The sequence below is a fragment of the Mixophyes fleayi genome, chromosome 3 (genome assembly GCF_038048845.1).
Source record: "Mixophyes fleayi isolate aMixFle1 chromosome 3, aMixFle1.hap1, whole genome shotgun sequence".
Classification (NCBI taxonomy): Eukaryota; Metazoa; Chordata; class Amphibia; order Anura; family Limnodynastidae; genus Mixophyes; species Mixophyes fleayi.
In genome coordinates, this window is record NC_134404.1 from 91928454 (window position 1) to 91954388 (window position 25935).

The 25935-nt window shown below is 39.5% G+C and overlaps 2 protein-coding genes across 4 annotated transcripts in view; one reads left to right on the top strand and one right to left on the bottom strand.

Moving 5' to 3' along the window:
• MED12L (mediator complex subunit 12L) overlaps window positions 1-25935 on the top strand; it is a 468926-nt gene that overhangs the window by 118501 nt on the left and 324490 nt on the right. For all 3 annotated transcript variants that reach the window (XM_075201969.1, XM_075201971.1, XM_075201970.1), the window contains exon 15: window positions 234-398. In XM_075201969.1, coding sequence (XP_075058070.1) covers window positions 234-398 — 165 coding nt within the window. The remainder of the gene's footprint in view (window positions 1-233; window positions 399-25935) is intronic.
• On the bottom strand, window positions 7867-11452 carry GPR171 (G protein-coupled receptor 171). The gene is made up of 2 exons (XM_075201983.1): window positions 11276-11452; window positions 7867-9864 (listed from the first exon to the last, which is right to left on the bottom strand). The coding sequence occupies exon 2, from the start codon at window positions 9835-9837 to the stop codon at window positions 8869-8871; it is 969 nt and encodes a 322-aa protein (XP_075058084.1). The 5' UTR covers window positions 9838-9864; window positions 11276-11452; the 3' UTR covers window positions 7867-8868.

The window sequence follows — 25935 nt, forward strand, 5'->3', positions numbered from 1 at the left end:
TTAGAGCGTGGGACATAGGGGAACATAGAGGCATGATGATATCCCAAGCCATGAGAATTGGCAGCCCTGCTCCATAGACAACAAGTTTTAGAGATTGTACATAAAATATGAAATTATCTTATGCAATAGTACCATGCCTATAGTATGATGTTATCTATGCATGCTTTTTTATTATCCAGTTAGTCAACATTTGTTTCATCAGCATTTTATGTCTTGTTTCATGTGACTTACAGATATTTTCACCAGCTTCTGGAGACTGTCACAGTTACAACCCACCATCACTACATCAAAGAGTTTCTGGTTCTAGTGAAAAATCAATAAAGAGAGAAATTATTTTTCCATCCAACTATGAGCTTCTACGGCATTTACAATATGCAACACACTTTCCCATTCCTCTGGTAAGTGTTTGATTTGTTATGGGGGGAACGGGGGTGACAAATATTCTATTACAATCCTACAACTTCCTACACAGGTTTTTTTGGTAATGGGTCGTGTATTTATGAAAAAGTGGTTTGTGTGACATATCACAATACTGGCCTACCTGTTTTTGCTTTGACTCCAAGGCAAGTGAGCTCATGCTTACTAATACTTCAACTGCACTTTATTACTGAACTTCCTACTGTCTCATTTTCTGTACATATGAAAGCGTTTGTTTGTCTCGCTGAAAACACATCAACCATATTTGTAGTTGTGGAGTGTACTGTCCATTGCTATAAACATAATCTAGATACAGACTGGGTTTTATTGAAAATATCATGTCGTACAATAAAGTCTGATGATCTCTAAAGTTCTGCATTACATGATAAAAACATATATGTGCATGCAGATCTTGATTATCACTGTATGCCATCATATTTACCTCATGAACAACTGTACTGATAGAGAGTTCAAGAGTACTGTGCTTGAAAGTATTGCAAATCTCTATCCCAGAGCATTGTATATGTATATGTGTATTTGTATATGGGTCCGGGACATGGAAGAACCTCCCTGCAGGTCTTCACCTCCTTAAAAATATATAAACGATGGACACTTACTATATTGAGAGTCAATAGCCTGGATTACACACTTCCAAGCAGATCACAAAAAAGCACGGCACTTGCAACTCGCAAAGTTGAATAAGCATCAGCAGAATTATTCATGATGAGAGGTTGGTGCCATGTGACAGGCTAAAATTAAATTTAGATGAAATACTACTGTGTCCCAGCTAGAACTGGCAGTTATTGACTGCTTGGACATGCTCACACGTCTGGAACTACAAGCTCCAGCATGCCCATGGCTGACAATGCTAATGATAGTGGAACTACAACCGACAGCATGCCCTGGCAGTCGGGGTCAGCTAAAAAACATGTTGTTCTACAATAATATACCCCTGACGAAGTTGTTAGAACAAAATATGCAGAGTGCCCTCACACATGGCTGATTTTCTTCTCTCTTTGGTGTGGAACACGGAACAACCTTCACTTCCTGGTCAGCTCAGTGTGTGCAGAGCTCGGTTAGCCGGCAAGAGACTGAATGGAAAGAGTTTAACATCATACTTACTCAATATCTATCCAGATAAGCTAAGAATTCCTTTATTTCTGTACATGTTAAAATACTACCCTATGAGGTGGCATTCTTATTATTTCTAGGTCTGACCATGGGCCGCCATTGAAACTTCAGTGACTTAACAGATACGCATGATTACTCGCTTTATGTAAGCACATAGAGCGATGGAGCTGAAGACATCACTTAGTTATTTAATACTACCCTATATTATCCTCTCTTCCTATTTATTTTAGGTTTAGTTCCACAGTAGTATCCAAAACATAAAAAGACACACGCAAGTAAATGCCAAACATTTTAATTAAACATTTTTTTTATTGTACTCCATTGGGATTTAAATTAAAAAACGCTATAATAGAGTGAAGCAACTTGCTCCGAGCAGAGCTGCAATGAGTATAAATGAAGGGGTTAGTAAGCCAATAAGATGTCTGGATTGAGTGTGGGAAACTGCTCTCAATGGCTCTTCATGTATGGTGTGGGTCAGCCTGTTATAGTGTGACCAGCCGAGCCTGACATAGCCTAGTACTGGTTACTGCTTTTGCCAGTGTACCCTTTGCTAATTGTCCCTCTGCTTTTGCGGTAACCAACCTAGGTTATACGGCTGGTACCTGTTACTTACCTTGAAGAGTAAAGTGCTGTTTTTTATTCATTTATTTATTTAAAAACAGTAAAGATATGGCAGTTTTCAGTTGCACATAATTATAGTTTCAATCCATGAAAAAAATAGGTGTGTTTATGGCAGACTATAATAAATTACTATTTTTCCTTCATTTTTCTTCAGGATGCTATTAATGATTTCTAACTCTGCAGAGATTCCACAGTGTCATGTGACTTCCATGACAACCTAAGTCACATGGCACATGATGCAGTGAGCAGAAAGACTTTGAAAAGACCCTCTGAGCTGTGTCTGCACTGTGCAGTGTAAAACCTGTGCGTGTGCCATGCTGGGCTTTCCTCTAGATAGCTATTGAAGAGGAAATGATGATTGGTAGGAGGACAGTTAGAAAAATGAGCAGACAAAAAAACAGATGCATGCTGAAAATATACTGAACTTTCTTTCAGGGTTTGCTGCTTTAAGATACATGCAAGTCAAGCTACACACGTATCAGAACCGGTATTTTATTCACATTTGGGGAGTTGGCTTTTTTTGCCGCACACATTTTACATGTATGTTTTGGATGCAGATGGGTTCAACTTTAAAGGACCCCCATAATATCTATTCTACTACCCCATATATGCAAAGTGATCTTTGTAGATTGATAAATGTAACAGAAAACTACTTGAAATGTGCCATTTTGTAACCGATTGTATTTTATGTGGGGAAAACGATTTAGCAACACTATTGGCCGCTGCGCTAAGTTAAAGCAATCAGTGCCAGGATCTAATAAAGTACAGGGATGCATGGGATGCATGCAAAGTGGTGTAAATGCATGAAACGCAAACTGCATTTTACCAAAGTCACTGGGTAGATCACACATTTAATACATAATAATGGGAGAACTTGTATAATTCGGAGGTGGACAACCTTAATAATGACAATGGAGCAGTTACAGTTTTTTAAGAATAGTTTCCAGTCTTTTCACAACATAAACCATTTCCTCGTTGGTGACACATATGAGAAGCTACATTTAGACCGGTACCATACATGAACTGTTTGAATTGAGCAATTGGTTCACATGTGAGCCAATTCGGTAGACTGTAAAATGGGTAGACTGCTTTTCTTTAAAGAAATTATATAGGTAACTATAAATAGTAAATAACAGATTTTGATCTTTTATTCAGGGAATTAATCATAGTTGCCTACTCCCGAATTTTTGGGAGCTCTTCCGGACTCCCGGGAGAGCAGGGCAACCTCCCGCATCCTGCCATCTTTGTTGGCGAAGTGGGTGGGTATGCGGCTAAACACGTCCTCCTGAACCCGCTGTGAAAGGCCAACATTAGCAAAGTTTGACAGGTGCGGGCCCTAATGATACAGTTCACGTGGCCTTGCCCCATGACAGAGCCCTCACCCAGAGAGCTTGCTGCCAAAGTTGGGGAGTATGAGGTTAATTGTTTGTGCCAGAATATCGTTTGCAGAGTTAGTTGTGTGTTACATACAGTAAGAGCCCCCTGACCTAACCGTCAGTGTCAGTTTGGCCTACATGCTCAGCAATCCTGTTAAGGTAGGAAATTAGAATTTAGTTTCCATGCATTGACAAAAGTCAGTGATATTGCAGTTTGGGTGTTTTTTTCAATTGCTGAAACCATGTTTCCTGTATGTTAAAACAGAAACTGAAGTTTTGTCCTTGTATAACTCTCAGACTAGCAGGCCCGGATGTGGGCACACAATGACTGAGAAATGGTCGTATTGATGTTTGTATATGTATCATCCCCAGTTTACTTACTTTTCCTTATGAATTGTTAATACTACTAAAACTAACCTGGCCATTGCTCAGTGTGAAGTTCACTAGGAAGAATGAGACAAGCTTTCGAATACATTAAGGGTTTTAACAAGGTACATGAGGATAGTATTCTACAGAGGCAGAGGAGTATTAGAATAAGAGGACTTGCACCTATACTGCTAAAAGGGTTATGGGAAATTTGATAAAAAATTACTTTACTGAAAGGGTAGCAGATAAACAGCTTTCCAGCAGAGGTGGTATAGGCTAATATGGTAGGGAATTTAAATGTGTTTGGGTTAAAGCTATCCTAAATCTGGAAATGACTACTCAAATAATGAGCAGACATTGGGCAACACAAACAAATTAAAAAAAATAGATGGACAATGTGGTTCTTATCTGCTCTCATATTCTATGTTTCTATGCTATTAAAATTGTTAAAACTAACATGAAGTAATGTGTCTAGAACTAAGTGTTTATGTGCAAGTGTGCACTTCCTATGCTTTGTGTATGGACGTGTGCAATAGTGTATCTGTCCGTGTAAATATATGTGTCTGCGTGTTGTATTTATATATTTATATCTAGGTGTAATAGTGGAAGAATAATGCACTGTAGTAGTAGGTCTGGGTAAAGAGCAATAATACATGTTGTATTCTGCTTTCAAGCTATAATATATGTGTAATTCCGCAGTAAGACTTACAACTTAAGCTCCAATGAAAGCAAGAGATTAATCTGAAAATTGTGCACATAGTTTTGATCTGAATCTGTATATATTTTTATAGTGCACATTTGCATTTTAGTAGTAGATTCAAATCATTATAGTACAAAGTGACTAGGGGCCTGATTCATTAGTGATCTTATCTGCCATTTTTTGCTTATCTTAAGCAAATCCACTCTGTGCATGCTCATAAAAGGGAGATTAGAATTATTGTAACTAATAATCAGTAACTCAAGGGAATTCTTTAAAACTTTTGTTGGAAGTGGGAAGTTAGAAAAACCCTTACATAAATCCGCTTCTCCAAGCACTGCTCACCCCTATGAGTCACACCTTTCTTATCATGGCTTGAGCCGTGTACTGATAGCCGTTTGCACTATTACTGCTTACAAGCCTGCCCACTACAGTCGATATATGATTTATTATTTCTACACAATGTACATACTGTATGTGGTTGGAACACTAGCAATGTTTGACATATCTTAGCCAATATAAAATGTATGCATGGTTGGACATGTACCTTAATTCACATATCTCTGATTCATCAAGTCACCTATCTGCCGATTTTGAGCTTATTGTATGCAAAATAACTGCAGCCATATATGTTCCGTCTTCGAGCGCATAGGACACTTACAACAGCCTACAAATTCGGGGAGTGAAAGGGGCAAGGATGGGGGGTGCCAAACTCAAGCGAACGCAGCCTCGTCTGAATCAAGCTCTGGGCACCGCAAATTTACTTGTTTTTCTGCTGTATGAATTGCTCCAGTTACAGGTCTAGTCTAAGTCCTGATCACTACTGATGACAGTCTTGTATGCATGCTATAACATGTGTTTGCAAACAGGGGCAACTGTAAAAATGTATTTTATGTTCAGTAGAAATTAAGAACTTCCTAATAAAATGTGTTTCACGAGGGAAGGGTATTTTCAAAGAGAAACACCTTTGTTTTGTTTTTTTTGTACTGTTTTATCATTAATACCTATATTATAATATAAACAGATGACAATAATTCATACTTGCCAACATTGAGTTCTTGTGCTCCGTGAGGGCAGAAGGGGGTGTGTCGTGACAAATTGCGCCATTTTGTCGCGGGTCAAGGCCAAAATTATGCAAATTGCGTCATTGATGCTCCCATTCTGCCCACGTCACTAAGAAGTGGGCAGGATTCAGGAGAATTGCCTGCTCTCCCAGAAGTCCGGGAGACCTATCCGAATTCGGGAGTCTTCTAGACATTCCGGATGAGTGGGCAAGTATGCATTAATTTAATATCAAAACAAAACACCAGCACTTCAGATCCAATGGGAAATGAGTGTTCCTTGTACCTGGTAGAATACACAACCTATGTAGTCACATGTATGCAGAGACATGACAGTGGAGAGCTTTATTTAACTTTATGTAACATTTACTTTTGCTGTTAATAGAATGTTGTGTTTGTCATTACATTTTGCATTGTTTTTAGGTATGTGAGATTTACGATAATCACAATGTCTTTAACATACAGTATGTGGTTTTGAGGACAAAGATAATTTTAACTCTCCTGAGACTAGTTCTGTCTTTTAGAGAAGGGAAGGTGTAAACTGTATTGGACAGAAAGGCTTGCAGAGCAGGTTGCACAGTTCAAGGGGAACGGTCTGCAGACCACACACTCTCTTCCTGGATAAGTATTCTTGTTAATCTTTACAACAGTACACACATAAGGAAACACTTTTCTAGAAAGAGATTTGCTCAGGCCAGCACAAAGTCACAAATATCTTGATCGTTCCAGCTTGTTATATACAGTATATGATATACAACTGAAAACAGGAGGTACCAGATGAAAGCAGTATCTGTTAGGGCTCACGACCACAAAGATGAGCTTTTAGAACAGATAGAGTAAATATCTTCACCTTTAGCAGTCGCCTTTCCCATAGAGCTTTATGTGCTCACAGGTACTCAGATGTCCCCAGGTCTTAGGCTCAGAGTAGTAAAAGCTCATCAAATATGGCCGTAGCGCAAATGGAACCGGGGGCGCTAGCCCAGACTGGAGCAGGTAGTCAGTAGCAGGCCGAGGTCAGGGGTCCAAAACAAAGAGGTAAATCGATATCCAAGCAGAGGTTAGGGTCACAAGCGAAACAGCAAAGTCCAGAATACAAGCCAAACGGTCAGGGCAACAGGCAAGGTCCAAGGTACATGCAAGGGTCACAACAGTAGATCAGTCAAACATTAATCCAACAGAAGGTCAGCACAGCACAGGACTGGAAACGCTATAACTGGCAGGGAGGTTAAGCCCTCCCTGCCTTAAATACAGAAGAGAGCCAATCAGAACCCTGCCCAGTAAATACCCCCAGTGGCTGCTTAATAAATTATTGCCTGCTTAATTAGCCCACTGGCTATACTAATTAACGTGCAGGCGCCCGGCTGCCCTGTATTACCGGGACACGGTGACCAGCGGCAAGGCACAGAGGAGAGCGAGCCGCTGCGGCTATGGACACCTCCGCGGCTCGTAACAATCTCTACAGTTATTTTAGCATATCACAGCAATATCGCAGCTGTCTAGGAACCTCATAATATATACCTGAAATAACTCAAGAATATCACAGATCATCACAGAAACAATACAGCAGTATCAAACCTACCCTAGGAGCACACCAATATTATCTGAACACATCCAGAAAGTTGAATGTATGTGAGCGCTTTATGCAGTTGATTCCTAAGCGAATGTAAAATATTACAATTGCTCTGATCTTGTAAATCGGACCTTGGGTCTGCTCGGTACAATAACTTGTGCTCTCACCTGCACATCATATATTAGGCCTGCCTTACCTGGAAAGACAAGTGTCCACCCACATATGGGTCACATTTACTGGACTCATAGTGGTCCATGAAGAAACATTAGCTTTTGTCCTGCTATGGAGAAACCAAGGAGTATATGCTACATTGGTATTTTACTTTAGAAAGCATGACATATTATCAATTGCTGCTAGGAGGCTACCAAAAGACCAAATACACATGCCGTAATGGATTCCCCATGCTGTAGATACTGTTGCATACATTTTCTGTTGCTCCCCTCCCTTTATACCACCAATGTTTAGAATCGCCTCGCCTTTAGCTTCATATTTAATGTATCCTCCATAAAATTATGCACAAAGTATGGATGGAAGTCTTGCTGCACAGAGCTATTTACAATAACAGTAATAATGCAGAATATTTATTTTACTTCTTAATCGTAAATAAAAAACATATTTTAAAGTTAATTTTGCTTTTTACAGTTACTTTAATAATTTCAAAATGTTGTACATTCTAGAAGCTTATGGGACCATAAAATAAGACGCTGATATGTTAGAAATTGGACACTGACTCTTGTGGCTCATAGTATGTTCTGAAGTGTTCTGAAGTGTATGTACATTCTATTTTACACAAGGATCATTGATCACTGTTACAATTCATTTAGTACTCCATTCACCATGCCGTGAAATCTAACTGCCAGATATATATTTTATTTAGAGTTGACAAACTTACTCTGTACATCTATATATAGTATAAAACATAGACTGGAAGTTTTTGAAAACTTTATCCATTCTTTATCTGGCCACACTCAAGGTCTTTGGGCCTTATGCGGTGGGCAAAATAATACAGCTAGGCCTCATGGCTGGGTCACAGGAGATGCCTTGTTGTGTGGATCAACAGTGGCCACACTCCTACATGCTAATGCAGTGATCAGCTAATCTGATTTTCTGATCAGACCAATCAAAATCCTTTTCATCCCATCTCAATTCATTAGGGCAAAAAAAAAATGTTTTCGGACCAAACTATAAAATTATCGAACCTGATCTTCCTGTGTGTGGGGAGGTTTTAGGCTGTGAGAATAGCGGAACTATAATATGTTAGGATAGAATACATAAATCAGCTGATTTAATCGGTATCTTATCTTTATTAATGTATAAAACACATTTTGTCCTTTTTACTTAGTCAGTCAAAGCTAGGTTTAAACTATATTGACTATATAGTGAATATAAACTACAGTAAAATATCCATTTGTGCAAATAAATCACTTTCATCAAAAAGATAACTTGAAACACAAGTTCACTTTAAGTATAATTATTTTACAACCAAATAATGTTTTCCTTTGTTGAAGATCTAGTTATAATAGAGATCATTGAGGTGTACGCAAGTAGCTTGGATATTCTCTAAAACACCCCATAATGAAGGAACGAGGATCTGTAGCCATTATTTATTTATGTGCCATTGTTGTTTTACTACATTGCTGTGTCAATAGCAGCGTCATTTCCAGTCACGGCTCTAACCTCTTTCTTTATGGAGAACGTTTGGGTTATTTTGGACCTGAAGTTTTTAGAAAAGTAAAAGTACACAATAGGATCAAAGCAAAGATTTGAAACTGAGAGCAACAACGTTGACTCTTTTGCATGGAAGAGCACTTGTTTCAGGCTGCAGTCTGTCAACACATCATTTTGACTCAAGGTGTACGGGATTCGTACAATGTGGTAGGGTAGGAAGCATATGACGTACCCCGCTGTTACAAGAAATATTTGTACCAGGGCTGCTTTGATGTCCTTAAATTCTTCACAATCCTTTTTGCTGTGAAGTCTTTTAATAGTAATAAAATTAGAGAACAAAATGACACCAGAACAGTTGAAGAATATGGCGAGGCTGATGAAGTTACTCAGCATGTGCCAGTCTCTTCCCAGCTTTTGTTTGAAGTCAATGCATCCAACAGCTTCACGCTCTGGAATGTCTTTTATAGGTATCAGCATGTTGGGTAACATTATGGACAGCACTAGGGCCCAAACAACTGTTGATAACATTTTAGCAAATCCTCTCTTCTGTATTTGATACAGTTTAGTGCTCTGTATCGTTTGAAGACAGCGGTCCATGCTGACAAATCCTAGGAATATAATTGATATATACATGCTGATGTAAATGATGCAAGCTGTTACTTGGCAGTGGAAGATCTTCAGCTTCCAAGATGCCAATCCCAAGTCCACAACTATCTTAAACGGCAAGGCCAAAGTCAGTAGGAAATCTGCTGCCAGTAGGTTGATGAGGTATATGCTGATACATTTCTGGCTGTTGTCTTTCCGAGTGAATGCCCACAAAGCAAAGCAGCTTCCAAAAAAACCAACCATAAATATCAACCAGTAGAAATAAGTGAATGGTTCCAAGTCTTTGTTCACATCACAGCTGGAGCTGTTGGTATTATCCGTCATCGTAAAACTACTCTTTTGACGACTGGCCTGAAATAGTAAATGAGAAACAGAGGGAAATAAAATATATTGTTATTTGTTATATATGACATTATTCAGGCACAGTTTCCTTGCCCAGTCAGTCGTACAATCTTGTTTTGTCGCCTGTGGTGCAGATATATTAGCAACGCCATAAACAGTTTTAAATCATTGTTATGGATTCACTGCATTCCAAACTGATGTAATCATTTTACTTAAGAAATATTATTTAACTTTCCATTTCCAATTATCTATGTGTATTCCCTGAGTCACAAACATTTTAAATCTTTTAATAAGCGCATAATGTGCAGTATTTTATACAGCAATGATTTAGATAGAGAGATGCCATTTTTGTGTAAGTCTTGGTGAAGCTAAACACATAAGTTAAATTTGAAGCAGTTGACCTGGTTATTATGCTAATTTTCCCCAACAAGTTTACAGATGGGTTAATTTTATGTGGTAATGACCACTACCCACAAGCCTCTAGTGAGGCATAGGTTTTATGTAACCACAACATTTCTTCTAAGCCATTTTGATCTGATAATTTACCCAGAATACTTAGTAAGCTATTAGTATATCTAACGATCCTATTGTGTCATCTTGTTTTTCTTGTAAACTGTGTGCACTTTGTGCCCCATTGCTCATGTCAGTACTTTCTACATTCTGCATGTATTCTCTGCCCCTATATAATTTACTGCATATATTTAAAACAAGATTATTTATATTGGAAATGACACATTCAGTACATGTAGTATTTAATTACTAAGTAAAATGTGCACTGGTTTTATATATTTGTATATTTTACATTATGTGAATAACCGATCTAATGCTTTTCATATGAAATATGTACATAAGAAAATGTATCTGTTAAATTTGGTTGTTGTTTGGGAGTTGCCAATTGGTCTAATTCATTTGCCCACTGGACTTGAGCAGCAACACTGTAACAGTAAAGACTATTTCACAACTGTAACAGAATAAAGTGATTTCCTTTAGTAGTATTTGTACTGTGTACCTCTAAGCATATGTCAGTAAATACTTTAGCTGTTTGGCACATTGTACTCCAATGCAAGAATAAAAATGTACAACCAGAAAAAAGCTAGACCAAGACTACGTGCTGGAGACTTCCACGTACCGCTCAAGCTGCTGTTTTCCCATAATTTTCCTCCAGTCACTATATGAGTGGTCCTACTTACATTATGCCGTATGTGAGAAGAGAAGTTGGTTGTTTCCCTGTGTTTCCATTTGCCAGTATCTTCCTTCAAAATTGCAAAGTTATTACGTGTAGTAACTGAGCTTTGTGTGTATTTTAATGAGTAGAATCTGTCCTGAAGTTTAGGTCTAATTGGTGGAAATGTTAATTACACTCTACTATATCCTGTTATTAATGTGATGGCAGAAACAATAGATATATAAAAGACAATACCTGGGGTTACTGTCCTTATGGTCCTCCGGCAGCGTTACACTGCAACAGTCATGTAGTTCTCAGCATCTGATATGCAACCCTCTTCCTCCTTTCCTTTCTTGCAAACATGCAGGTTTGTGGTCCTAGTGGTTTTACTTTAACACGTCAATTGACGTAGTTGAAACTGAACTTTTTATAAAAAGATTTTCCCTTTTTCGTCTGGTGAGTGTGAACAAAATACCCAATCTTCCTCTTCATAACAGTTTCTTAAACAACTAGTTTCTAAATTCAGTACAGACAGAAAACTTATTTTTTTACATTGACTTGCTATTGAGTAGATTTTAAACATACTATAGCCACTTGTGTGAGTGCGTATCAGTGGCGGATCAAGGGGGGGGCGATCGGGGCGATCGCCCTCCCCTAGCAGACACTTGCTGTCGACGGCTGCACAGTATGTGCAGGTCCGTCCAGCCGTGACAGGCAGGGACAGTGTGCTGCCCGGCTGCTCTGACTGTGTTTTAAACACATTTAGAGCAGCCGGGCAGCACACTGTCCCTGCCTGTCACTGCCGAGCGGACCGGCACATAGTGTGCAGCCGTCGGCAGCCTAAGATGTTAGAAAGGGGCGGGGCCTAAATCCCCCCTCCCCCCACTAAATCGCCCCGGGTACAGCATTTTTCTAGATCCGCCCCTGGTGTGTATAAGTATGCCTTATAGGGACACCCCTTTCCCAATACCCTATCAACAACACAATCAGATAGATATGTGCAGGAACTGTTTGTAACCACAATTATCAGTTGAGATTTTGAATTTGACCTGAAACAAAAGACTGATAGGTCGCCGTCTTCTGGGGGAAGTTTCCTGTATTGCGGCCATCTGAGGACATCCATAAACACATACACCGACACCTAGCCATGGCTAGTCACACAGTTTATACCCACTGCTTTAAGTTGAATAATCACCACCGCGTATTGATTCAGGTATTTTTATTTCTCTTTATGGCTGTTATCCAGCTCTTTACATAAAAGTTCACCACTAACCAGTTCCGATCTTTCAGTGCACATGGTTCAGCCATGATGCATGCAACACAGTCATGTTTTCTGGACACCCTACATGTCTGAATAGTTTTTCACTTCTTTACAACCTCAAAGAAAGCAGAATTGTCCATTACAGATGAATCTCAGAAAACCAGAGAAAACAAAGTGCTTTGAGTAGCAAAGTATCACATCACCAATCTGTGGAAACCTAGGTTGTGTTTTTGTCCTGCGCTGCCAGATTCTTACATCGCGCCCCTGTGGGAAAAAAATGTGTCGACAGAATACATGCCTGCTAGTCTCTGTGGTTCTAGTGACTGCTCATTCCCTGACTTGTCACTCTGTAAATGTGTGTGTGTATATATATATATATATATATATATATATATATATATATATATATATATATATATATATATATATTGAGACAGATTCACTGGGAAATGGCAAAGTACAGATCAGATATATACAGTATGTCCCAGGCTCTCTGTCTTTTCTGCTTTAAAGACCCAGGGAGATTGTTGGAGTTTGGAAGAAACTTCCCTAAGAGGGTGTTTTGCTTTAGCAAAAGTTGATAAGGGTCCCTGGGGAATACATGGAAAAGGGTGGGCTTCATTTATAAGGCTCAGCCCGGGTCTTCTAATCTCCCAATCTGACAGCGAACTGATTAACGGTTGCACCCGAAAGGTGTGTTTAAAATGGACGTCCGATCAGTCTCAGGGCTAGATTTACTAAGCTGCGGGTTTGAAAAAGTGGAGATGTTCCCTATAGCAACCAATCAGATTCTAGCTGTCATTTTGTAGAATGTACTAAATAAATGAAAGCTAGAATCTGATTGGTTGCTATAGGCAACATCCCCACTTTTTCAAACCCGCAGCTTAGTAAATCTAGCCCCCAGTCTCTGCTCTGCCTCGGGAAAGCTACTGCATGGTCTCCATAGAAGTTAGCCTGATATCTGTTATGAGTAAACTATATGTGCTGGAACTTCTTATGTTTTTGTTTAGTTTGATAGTCAGGAATGACAGGTGTTTAGTTAGTGCCGAACAGGAAAGGTATTTATTTTGTTTTCTTTATTTTATTCTTCTTATTAAAACTGGCTGAGGTCAGCTGTACCAAAACCTTGGACTTGTGTGACCTCTCTTGTGCTGTACACTACCATCGAACCCAGGAGATGGCACCTATTCCCCTAACCCCGTTATAATCGCTACATAGATATATATAAATAACCATTGTTAAAAGTAATATTCAAATCCATAGATCAGATATGATATTTCAAACCGACCGTTTAGATTAATGTTAATTTCTTCCAACTTCTTGCCTTTGATTTTAGCCAGTCATCCCCTCTCAAGAGCTATTAAAAGTTTGCTGATCTTGGCTAGTTGGAGGGTACCTGCTGGGAGGAGGTAATATTGTCCATACACTCTGATGTTGTCCCAAAGGAAGTCTGTCATTCGATCCAATTCTGTGTCGTTTAAGTTCCGCACTTTTGACAGAGCATCAACATGCTTTCGAAGCTTTGTGGAAGACAGTGTTTAAGGATTTTTAGCACCTCCTGAAATGAGACAAAGCAGCAGGTCCTGCAAACCTGTAGACATTTTCAGTGGTCCCTCCACATTCTTCAAGCCTCTCTGCAAGAAGTTCCATTGCACTTTGCATTGCTGTTGTTAGCTGGACTGGAACTTTCCTACCAAGGGCAACAGTGCAAAGGGCAAAGTGCTAGGGCAACACCTTCATGAAGATCTGAAGTATCTCTAGAAGAAAAAGTAGTTAATGGCATCTCGGAAACTTCCCCTTCCCTTCTTCAATTGAATAAGATCACCTGTGCCAAGGTGACCTTTGCAAGCAATGCCCAGTTTTTAGGCAAAGGATCATGGATAAATTATTGTGGTACGTGTGCTGTTTCTTACTGAGATACATGTTTTCTTTTCACATCTGTAGTGAAAGGTTAGTGCTGAGACATGTTCCTTTTTAACTCCTTCAGAGTTTTTAAGGCAGCAGATGATATCAGCTCAATTCATCTTGTCTCATAGATCTTCTTGATACTGTGCACAATTTCCACTATAGCAGTGCATCCCCCCATCATTGCTCAGCATTCCACAATGCTTGACATCTTTTGCAAGCCATGGCCAATCTTCAGTGCCATTGAGGAAGTCTTGAAGGTAGTGGTTTCTTTGTTGTAGCCAGCTATCACATTTACTACATTCAAGAAGTTTGATAGAATGATAAAATGGTCCATTTTCTTCAAAGAGGCAACTCATCTGGTATGTAACAGTAGCCTTCTCATTTCTCGAAGTTTCTGATGGATGTACTCATGCTGACCAACATCTGATCCGACCTGCTTTTTGAGATGCTGTCCCATCTGTATGATGCATCTCTCATTTTTAATTGTGAATAATATATCATCTTAGGTCATGCCATTCAAAAGCTTCCAAAAACCAGTGTTGATGCCAGGTGGAACAGGCTCAGCAAAGGTACACAGAGTGGACTTTTTATTTACCAGGTTTGAGTTTGTCGCACTTTTGGCTTATTTTACATGTCTTCATGTGTCACCACAGGTATTTTCATTGCAAACAAGCCTTGCCAATTGACACAGTGCATGAAACCTTCAGGAACTGCATCTTTTTGTGATTGTTTGAATGGCTTTAGACCTCAAGGCCTGTCCTTGTTACCTCGGAGTTGTGTACAATGTTGCCTCTATTCTGAAGATGTTCAAATTGTATATGCCTTTTTTTCGAGCATTTGGGAAATTTAAGTGTCCTTTCAACGTCGGTCTCATTCACATGAACATTTCGAACTATTTTTGAGACAGGTTTCTTACAGTATAGGCAGTGCTGCTTTTTGTTATACACTATTTTTGGAAAGTATTTGGACAGACACTGCATCAGATTTCTGGCCTTCTATGTTTAAAACACTGTAATTCAGATGGAAAATTATTGTGTATAGTACAAGTGTCTGTGTTTTTTAGTTTTGTACTGTTTTCCTGCAAAAGTGTCTCATCACTGATGTTACTGGTTTCTAAACCACTCTCCTCTGCCATTGAGGATATTCATATTTAGACATCAGAGCTGTGTCATACCCCAGTGTTCTTAGCTTCCTTATGGTATGAGAAGGATCTCGTTATGTGTAGCCAAGAGAGATAGTTTAGAACCCCCCCCCCCCCTTTTTCCAAGGAAGTGAGGACCCTGGCAGTTTTATGACACGGAGGAGGACTTCACATAATCAAAACTGTGTATGAGTCTGCAGTTTCACTAATGAAGGGGAAGATGTTGGGTACATACACTTTACCCTCCATATCATAAATACACACTTTGTTTTCTGAAAAGTGACTCGGACATGCCAGATTTTGATGCTGAGTCTATTAGGAAGGTCTCCTGCATTGATTAGCATAGTCAGTATCATGGGAACCTCATTTTGTGTCCCCCCCTAGTGTTGGTGTGTAAACAGGTCACTGTTCCCACAAATATAGGAATACCAGTACACACACACACACACACACACACACACACACACACACACACACACACAAACACACATGTTGTATGCTTGCCTGACTTTGTCAATGTAACTGCTATGGATGTAACTATATATATTATGTAACATAGTAACATAGTTAATGAGGATGAAAAAATACACCAGTTCATCAAGTTCAACCTATTTTGGATCTCCTGCAATCCAAATTTTGAAATTGATCCAGATGAAGAAACCACCAGTCTTTTATCAATTTTGTCTCTCTTCTCTGTCCCCTTTTTAGTTCCAAAACGTCTTCTTGTATAGAGTTGTGCCCAGATCTGTACTCCGTATTCAAGATGAGGTCTTACCAACGATTTATATAGTGGCAAAATTACACCTTCTTCCCTTGCATCTATACCCCTTTTTATGCATGCCAATAATTTATTGGCCCCTGCAGCTGCTGCTTGACATTGAGCATTGTTGCTAAGTTTACTGTCTCTGAGCACTCCCAAATCCTTTTCCATTATAAAGTCCCCTAAATTTAACCTATTTAATTTATAGATGTCATGAATCAGGGTCCTAGTCCTGTTTACACCACTTGGCGGTACCATATCACTGTACATCTCCCTTTTGGTTGTATGCAGCATTCTATCCTGGGACAAGCGTGACTCCTGTCGGCGGCACTGGAGGCTGTCTTCTTGGGTGTGACATTTACTGAACATCCTGCTAAGTTTGAACACCTGATGTATTCGCTTCCTCTGCAGACTATAAGAGTCTCCTCCACTCAGCAAATTGCCAGTGCAACACTTCCTAGTTCCTGGTTCCAGACTACCACAGTTGCTGTTTGTTTGCTGCTTCATACTACCTGCTGTATACAGATTTCAACCATCAGCCCCTCTTGTTAATTCAGCTTCATCCTGTTTGCTGTTATATGGATTTCTATCATTAACCCTCTCAGTGAGTTAAGCTTCATCCTGTTTGCTGTTATATGGACTTTTACCATTAACCCTCTGAGTGAGTTTAGATTCACCCTGTTGCTGTTATATGGATTGCTACCATTAACTCCTTGTGTGAATTCACCTTCATTCTATCTGCTCATGTACAGATTCCAGCTTTTACCTTTTGTGTGGATCCTCCTTTCACTAATTTCCTCCTGTCTCTCCAACTGGCTATCTGGGGTAGTAGGTTGTTGTTCTGAGTCATCCACATTCTGGAGCCATCTCTGTGTCTCGGGGTATCGACTTCCAGTTCAAGGCCTACCCAAGGTTATGAGTTCTGAGTTGTCCAGGGCCAGGGGAGGGCTGGCAAAGTTCAGCCCGGGGGGAAAGACTCAACGCAGCAGCCTATTTTAAAGGACAAAAATGCAGGTGACCCAGCCCAAGATAGCACTCTATGGAACAGGTCCGGGGGGACGATGCCCCCCTGCTACCCTGATTCACACTACTGGTACATGTTGAGTTGTGTGCGCTGCACGCAAGTGCATTTGTTTCACTGAATTTTGGGCAGCATTCGTTATTAAATCCTTTGTATTATGATCTACTACACTATATTATTATTTTTTGTTATATTTTTACCTGTTCACTATATGAGTGGATTAAAGACACTGGGCCTGAGTCATTAAGGCAAGCAAAGGAGTAAATGTTCTCTGGGACAAACCATGTTACAATGTAAGGGGTGCAAATCAGTTTATTATTTTGTACATAAGTTAAATACTGGCTGTTTTTTCATCTAGCACACAAATACTTGCTAGCTTTATTATTACATTGAAATATAAAGTTGATCTAGGATATGCCCTACCCAAACTATAAATCTGCCTCACATTTTAAATTTACCTCCCCCTCCAATACAACATGGTTTTGCCCAGGTGCAAATGTTACTCCTTTTTTATGCTTTACTCTCCTTAATGACTCAGGCCCACTATAGCTAAGATAAATACGATGATGAACACAGTAGCACACCTATTGATGAACCTTATATAATTGTATGTATATTAAATCACATGAGGATCAGAATTTTGGTTAATCACTTTTGTTTTTTTTGTGATATTGCTTTGTGAAGTGCCAGGATTTACATTTTTGTCAGGTACATTGTTTAGATAGATAGGCGATATCTTTATTGTGAACTAGGCATCATCAGCATAGGGAATTGGGAAGAGATTTTTTTAAAATATTTGTAGACTATGACATTTGGTGGCTTCAGTTATGTTGGAGAGAATATAATAATGCAGGAATCATGACCATAATTTTTGTGTGTGCCCAGGAATGATCACTTTCTGCAGGTAGTGAATACGTTACAAACAATATTAGATATTAGTGATCATCTGGGATCCTTTACATCTACATCTCAGAGGGTCTACTGATAGCTCCAATTCAGAAAACTAAAAATCCAGATCAGATTTGTGTTAACTGACAATGGGCCTCATTAAATCTGAAATGACTGATAGCAGAAAAATAGTTTGCAGTCAGCTGCATAACTAATGAAAATACAATGTCAAATATCTGAAGTTCTGTCAAGTTATAGAAAGGTTTACGTACACAATATACTGTAGGTGTAATTCAATTAGCAAATGATGCACATGTGAAAATATTACTTTTTTTCACTTTGCACAATTGAATTAACATATATAATCAACTGTAATGTGGAAACCTCACCGATCTTATGCAGAGCATGTGAAATGCACCTGCTGTCACTTAAAATTTGGTATGTATTACTACATTTTATTAGATAAATTATAATCAGTTTGTTCAGTGCCTTTTTATAGGGGATCCTATGTCTATGTATGGCTGTGGTACTTGTTCTTCCACTATACCATCTCAGAATGGCATTAACAGATAAAGAAACTGAAATAAATTATTTATTACTGCAGATCAATTTAAAATGAATGAGACTTTTGTCCATATTGCCCGGCCCCTACAAATATATATTATCTTGGAAAGGGGGGGGGGGGGGGGGGTGATGGCATAGAATATAGAATATAACAATTGTGTTAACAAAAGCTCCAGGCTCCTGCGACTGCTCAGTACAGCTGATCAAGGGCCTCTAGAATGACAATTAACTCCTTTTTCCCTGGATTTTTTTTGCCAATGCAACTGCATACCAATCTCATCTGCCACTGTGATAAAATAATTGTAAATTATTTTTACATGTCATTTTCACCTTAAAAAAATTACACTTTTCTCTGCATTAGCCATTATGATGATCAGCAACCCCCAATCATCTGCAATGTGAAAAATACTGCATTTATTAATACAAAAAAAATCCAAGGCATATTGGATCATTTAATATTTTTGCTTTAATGGTCGTTTAACCTCTGTAATACACATTTCATGTAACATGGTGATAAATTCTTATAAACAGAATACTTTCACATATGATCTTTTTTGGTCCAAAATTACATAAGATAGACTTGATGTGGATGTGCAACTTATTGCCAGCCATAGGCATGGAATAGATAAAAAGCATAATCCTTTATCCTGGCAGCATTTACTAGTGTTCACTAAAGAACAGGTGGTCTCTGTTCTCCTCATATAGAATTGTGATGTTTGAATGGTGCAACATCCATCTATCTCATAACCCACACTTGGGACAGAACCATACAGAGATCAGAGACTGTTGTACATGCTGGAGATCACCAAAACTAAGATCTTCGAATCCATTATCTATGGAACCTGTAACATAGTTGGTAATAACTGCTATTTATAATTTAATTGTGCAGTCTTAGATGTGCTTTGTTTTGGCTGATTGGGAGTCTATAAGAAAATATGTACCTGTACCTTTTGCGTTTCTTGCTGTTTAAATGTTCTTGTCTTCTTTACTGTGAGGTTTGCTCGGTATAAGAATCCGATCTGCTGTGGGAAACTTATCTGACAAGAGGAACTGAGATTTAAACATCTGCATTACAACAAACCCACACTCATCTAGTCAGCTAGCATTTACTCACATAGTAAGATTTTCAAGACCATTTCATGTACAAAATATATTCTACAATTAAGTGGTGTTTACTTTCTTCACCAGGTTGTAACTGTTGCTGTTTGGAAGGTAATAAAATATCAGCCATTTGAATCGTTCTAACCTTATCCAAGACAGAACTTTTGGATAAAGTATAAACTTGAATAATTGTAAAATTCAGTTTTGGGCTGAGGTTGCTAAAGTTCACAGTTCAGTTAACTTCAATGCTGTGAGTCTGGCGGCTCCAATTCACTCTTCCACTAGGGTGAGTATGTTTCAAACACTGATGTGTTATTAATACCACCCCTTTAACTTCTTATTTGCAAGTATGGGAAGATCATAGTTTATTTTATTTAATAAGGCAGCAGAAATACGAGTAACACCTTTTACATGTCATCTTATTGTGAGTTCGGAAATATAGACTTAAAACAAATATGTGTTTTAAGTCAAGTGTACCTAAAAGAATTGATGCTCTTTTGAAGGCAAAGGGTGGTCACACCAAATATTGATTTGATTTAGATTTCTCTTCTGTTCATTCACTTTGCATCTTGTTAATTGATAAAAAAATAAACTATTAACACTTCTGTTTTTGAAAGCATTCTTACTTTGTGTTATACTCACCTCTCCTCGCTCCAGCGCTGTCCTTGTTCTATATCAAGGTTCTAGAAAGCCTTTTGTAGTGGGATGGGAATCAGGCTTGATTTTTCTTCAGTATATCACCCCCAGACAAATGGTTTGACTGAGAGTACAAACCAAGAACTGGTGAATTTTTTGAGGATTTATGTCTCTGGTAATCAAGGTAATTGGGTTGATTTACTTCCCTGGGCAGAATTTTCCCACAATTATCATCTTCATGAGGCAATTTTCACCACTCCTATCTTTGCCTTGTATGGTTGTCATCCCAGACTACCTACCTTGTCTTCACTTCTTCCATCAGAGATACCAGCGGTGGATTATCTCTTTCGCAGGTTTTTGACCTTCTGGGATTTAGTCAAGACCAGCCTGAGCAGATCCGCTAATCTCGCTAAGAAGGTATATGACAAGAAGAGGAGGGCAGTTCCTTGTTTAGCTCTTGAGGATAATGATTATCCACTCAGAACATTCGGCTGAAGGTTCCAAGTAAAAAGTTGGGATTTCTGAGATCATCAATCCTGTGGCCTTTAGATTGAAACTTCCTTCTTCCTTACGCATACCGAATGTTTTCCACATTTCTCTCCTGAAATCTGTAGTTACCAACCAATTCTCTACTTTGAAGAATCCTCCAGCCCCTATTCAGGACCAGCCGCAGCACGAGGTCAAGCAAATTTTGGACTCTCATTGTTCCAGAGGGGTCTTACAGTTCCTGGTGGACTGGAAGGGATATGGGCCAGAGGAGCGCTCTTGGGCGGTGGCTGCCAATATTCATGCCCCTCGTCTCCCCAAATAATTTCATAAAAGATTTCCTAACAAGCCTTTTTAGGGTGTTTGGTGTCCACCCTTAAGGTAGAGGGTACTGTTACACTCACCTCTCCTCGCTCCATCGCCGTCATCGTTTTCTTGGATGGCGCTAACAGGTATCGGCAGGTCACATGACCGCATGTGATGGCGGGGAATTTGAAATCATTGTGTATATATACCTCACTCTGACATTTGTTCAGTGTCAGAGTAACTTGTGTATATACTGACTCTGTTTCTGCGTGTCTTGCTTGATTCCTGTGTATCAGTTCCTGTCTGTCTGACCATCCCTGCTCTCCTGCATTAGTGTACTGATCCTGACTTGCTGACTACTCGCTGTCTCAGTGATATCCACCCTCAGTATTACAGACCTTGGCTGCCCTGACCTTGATTCTGCCTGTCATTTCTGTACTCCGCTGCCAGATAGTATTACCAGACCTGGCTAGTTCAGACCTTGCTCCTGCCTGCTGATTCGGACAACAATTCAGTAGCTATCACAGAACAGTTAAGATAACCTATCAAATTGCAACTCATGAACTATCACATAACAGCTAAGATATACTATCAAGATGCAATTTATGCGCAAACTGCTCTTTATTTATGTAATTAATGTAGAAAAAGTTGCTATTTTAAAATAAATGTATTTTTATTTATCATACCATTGTTTTATTAATTTTAACCAAATAAATATTTGGTCCGTTCTGATGTAAACTTATGGTACATATTTATCTTCATATACTGCAGCCTGTTATGTGTTTCTACTCACGACAAGTACCGTTTATAGAGAGCATTTTTCAATCCATATTCATTGTAGGGTATCTTGAGATATGCCTGGACTTTAATACGGACGGAACTGCATAAAAATGACACGCTCTTTTAAAACACAGAACTTACATCCACTTTGCGTTCAGACATGAATCAGGCCCTACATGAATATGTAGGTGTAAATTAATACTTGTTTTATCAAACAACACAGTGCTCCCCCTCACCGCCATCTGACCCCCTGAACACCAGGAGTGCCCATTGAGACATATATTGGCTCCCCAGGACCCTGCCACCCATACCTACTGGAGGAGCAGGGTTAAGTCATATGTCCTCCACTATAATCTGGTGATTCTGCCTACAAGTTGGGCCTTCTCCAGACTGTTTGCCCACCAGCAGCCCCAGTCTCCACCAACAACGCATGTCTGCTTGTGCAACCTAGCTGCTGACGCTTTTGGGGTAGGTGACCTCTCATGATTTTCCTGGTGAATAGCTCTCTTTGTGGCCTACTCACTCCCTCCTTGGCACTGCTCTAAGACTGTTTGCTGGCCCCTCTGCATCCTGTCTTCATCCTTGGCCTCTCTCTCCCAGATCCAGATCATCACTGATCTGGTTGCTTGTGGCCTAGCACCTGGTCCTGCCAGTCCTCTGTCCTTGCTCCTTCAGCAGCCTAGTAGCTCTGCCTGTGGCCTAGCACTTGTCCCTGCCAGCTATCAGTGCTAACTGAGACTGTCCACAAACAGCACTTATCACTCGTCCTTCATCACTGCACCAAATTTCCTGTCCTGGAACAAGACTTTCTGGATCTCTGGATCAGGACAATCTGGCGTTTCAGACCCTTTGCTTCCATCATACGAACTGTAGTCTTCTGCTCTCAATTATGCCACCACGGTTAGCCTCAAACGCTCCAAACCCCAACCATGTCACTGAACAGACCTAGTACCTACAAAAGAAAGTTTTTGCTCAAACTCCATTGAAGGAAATATTGCATGCTCGCTTGTCTGGCCCTTCCTGCCCTCCCCCACATCACCATCCCCTTCCACCTCTAGCTTCCCTACTTCGATCCTCTCTGCGGCTTTCAACACTATGGACAGCCCCCTTGTACTGCCCTTCATTCTCTCCATTGGACACTGTCCTCTCCTGGTTAACCTCCTATCTCTCCAACTGCTCCTTCTCCATATCTACCTCCAGCTCCGCTTCCACCCCCTCCCTGCTTCCGTTTGTGTTCCACAGGGTTCCGTCCTTGGTCCTTGCTCTTTTCTGTCTACTCCTCCTTCCTTGATGAACTGATAGAACGAGCTCTCCTTTATTCTATCAGACTCTCCTCCAGCCTCCAGTGTTTGAAACACAGTGGGGGAGGAACATAATTGTAAATGTGTAAATTGACCTTTGCAATGTTATTGAAACTATGTTATCTTTTTTGTATTTTTGTCAGTCACGTTACAAAATGCAACCATATTATGTTTACCCTTGTTCTTTTATGATACTTGTGCTATGTTTACCCAAGTTCTACTGCTGCTCTGTACAGCACTACAGATTTTTTGTGGTGCACTAAAAATAAATGGTGATAATAATAATAATTGGTGTTTGAAAATTAAAACAAAACAAAACAGAAAACTCATGAGCTATTGGAAATCTTTTGATTTTTACAATGTTGTTTTGCACCATCTAGTGGATCGTTTTCTGCACTGCAATATGTTGTATGACAATTAAGGCTTTATTCTATTTTCTTTTCAGTGTTATTTAGAACTTTGCACTTATGAGTGTCACGTGGAGCATAGCATTATTGATATAGCACCACTGAGCCTACTTTTATGCACTGTGCATGAATAGCCTACTTTTAACAAATAGCCTCTTCATGATGGCTTATTTTTGCTGAATAACTAATTATATAGTACAATTTGATATGTGTTTCCACATGGTATTGGATTTATAGAATTTTAGGTCTTGGTGAGGATGGATGTTTGATAATCATGCCCTGATATGTAAAAACACAGATTTGAAGGATGGTTTTTTATACTTTATATTTCACATGACTCACATATGCTGTATGTATGTATGTGCATATGCACCATACTTGCCAACTCTCCCGGAATGTCCGGGAGACTCCCTCCTTTTGCGAGAGTCTCCCGGACTCCCGGGCAAGTGTGGCAATCTCCCGAATTCTGCCCACTTCACTAGGAAGTGCCGCGATTCCTGATGATGACGGCAATTTGCGTCATGACGTCACATGGGGCAGGGCCGAAATGACGCGATTTTGGCCGCTCCGCCCCCTCACGCCCCCCTCCACTGGCTGGCTCCGGAAGGGAGCTGAAGAAAGTAGGTAAGTATGATATGCAACCAATTAACCAACCAATATGCTGCATACAAAATCTGTACAGATAGTGTCCTGGTTGCAATTGAAAACCATGGTCCCAGCGGCGCTGTGTGGCATAGATATATTTAGTGTGTGTGTGTGTATATATATATATATATATAGATAGATAGATAGAGAGAGATATAGATAGATAGATATAGATATATATGTTGTGTATATGTACATATATCTGTGTATGTGTGTATATATATATATATATATATATATATATATATATATATATATATACAAGTTAACCCGTGCATGATACTCATGCATTCTAGTCAAATCAAGCTACTTAAGGTGTTAAAAAGGTTCTTGTCATGCATTTGGGCCATAGCCCAGGCCTCAACCACCAACCACTCCCCACTGTCACCCCCGGCAACCACCAACCACTCCCAACTGTCACTTCTCCTTCAAGAAATATATATATTTTTTTTTTTAAATCTTTATAAACACTTTTAACAATTAACAAATTAAATTAACAAATTAAAAACATCTTAGTATACCAAATTTCAGCCCTTTTCTGAATTTTTTTCCCCACACACACTAAGAATTTAGTAGGTCAGTGTATAACTCCGCCCAGCAGGTGGCGCTACAGCTTGGTTTTATTTTTTCCACACACAGACAGACTAACACACGCCACTAGACATTTATATTATAGATATATAGTGCTGGGCAAAAGTTTTAGGCAGGTGTGGACAAAATGTTGCAAAGTGGGGATGTCTTCAAAAATAGAAGTGTTGATAGTTTATTTTAGTTTGTTATTATCAGTTAACAAAATGCAATGTAAATGAACAGAAGAGAAAAATAAATCAAATCAATATTTGTTGTGACCACCCTTTGCATTCGCAACAGCATCAATTCTTCTAGGTACACTTGCATACAGTTTTTGAAGGGACTTGGCAGGTAGATTGTTCCAAACATTTTGGAGAACTAACTGCAGATCTTCTGCGGATGTAAGCTTACTCAAATCCTTCTGTCTCTTCATGTAATCCCAGACAGACTTGATAATGTTGAGATCAAGGCTCTGTGGGGGCCATATCATCACCTCCAGGACTCCTTGTTCTTCTTTACGCTAAAGATAGTTCTTAATGACATTGGCTGTATAGTTGGGGTTGTTGTCCTACTGCAAAATAAAATCCAATCAGACTTCTCCCTGATGGTATTGCATGATGGATAAGTGCTTGCCTGTATTTTCAGCATTGAGGACGCCATTAATCCTGACCAAATCCACAAATCCAGTTGCTGAAATGCAGCCCCAAACTTGTAAAGAACTTCCACCATGCTTCACTGTTGCCTGCAGACACTCATTATTTTACAGCTCTCCAGCCTTTCTGCTAACAATCTGCCTTCTGTTACAGCCAAATATTTAAAATTTTGACTCATCACTCCAGAGCACCTGCTGCCATTTTTCTGCACCCTAGTTCCTATGTTTTCATGCATAGTTGAGTTGAAGGTTGGCTTTTTGCCCGCAATTCTTCCATGAAGACCACTTCTGGTCAGACTGCTCCGACCAGTAGATGGGTGTACCAGGGTTCCACTGTTTTTTTCCAGTTCTGAGCTGATGGCACTGCTGGACATCTTCCGATTTTGAAGGGAAGAAAGCATGATGTGTCTTTCATCTGATGCAATAAGTTTCCTTGGCTGATCACTGCGTTTATGGTCCTCAAGGTTGTCTGTTTCTATGTGCTTCTT

Bases quoted from the DNA above. Each gene is read 5' to 3' on its own strand.
- GPR171 (XM_075201983.1), bottom strand. From the start codon at position 9,837: ATGACGGATAATACCAACAGCTCCAGCTGTGATGTGAACAAAGACTTG.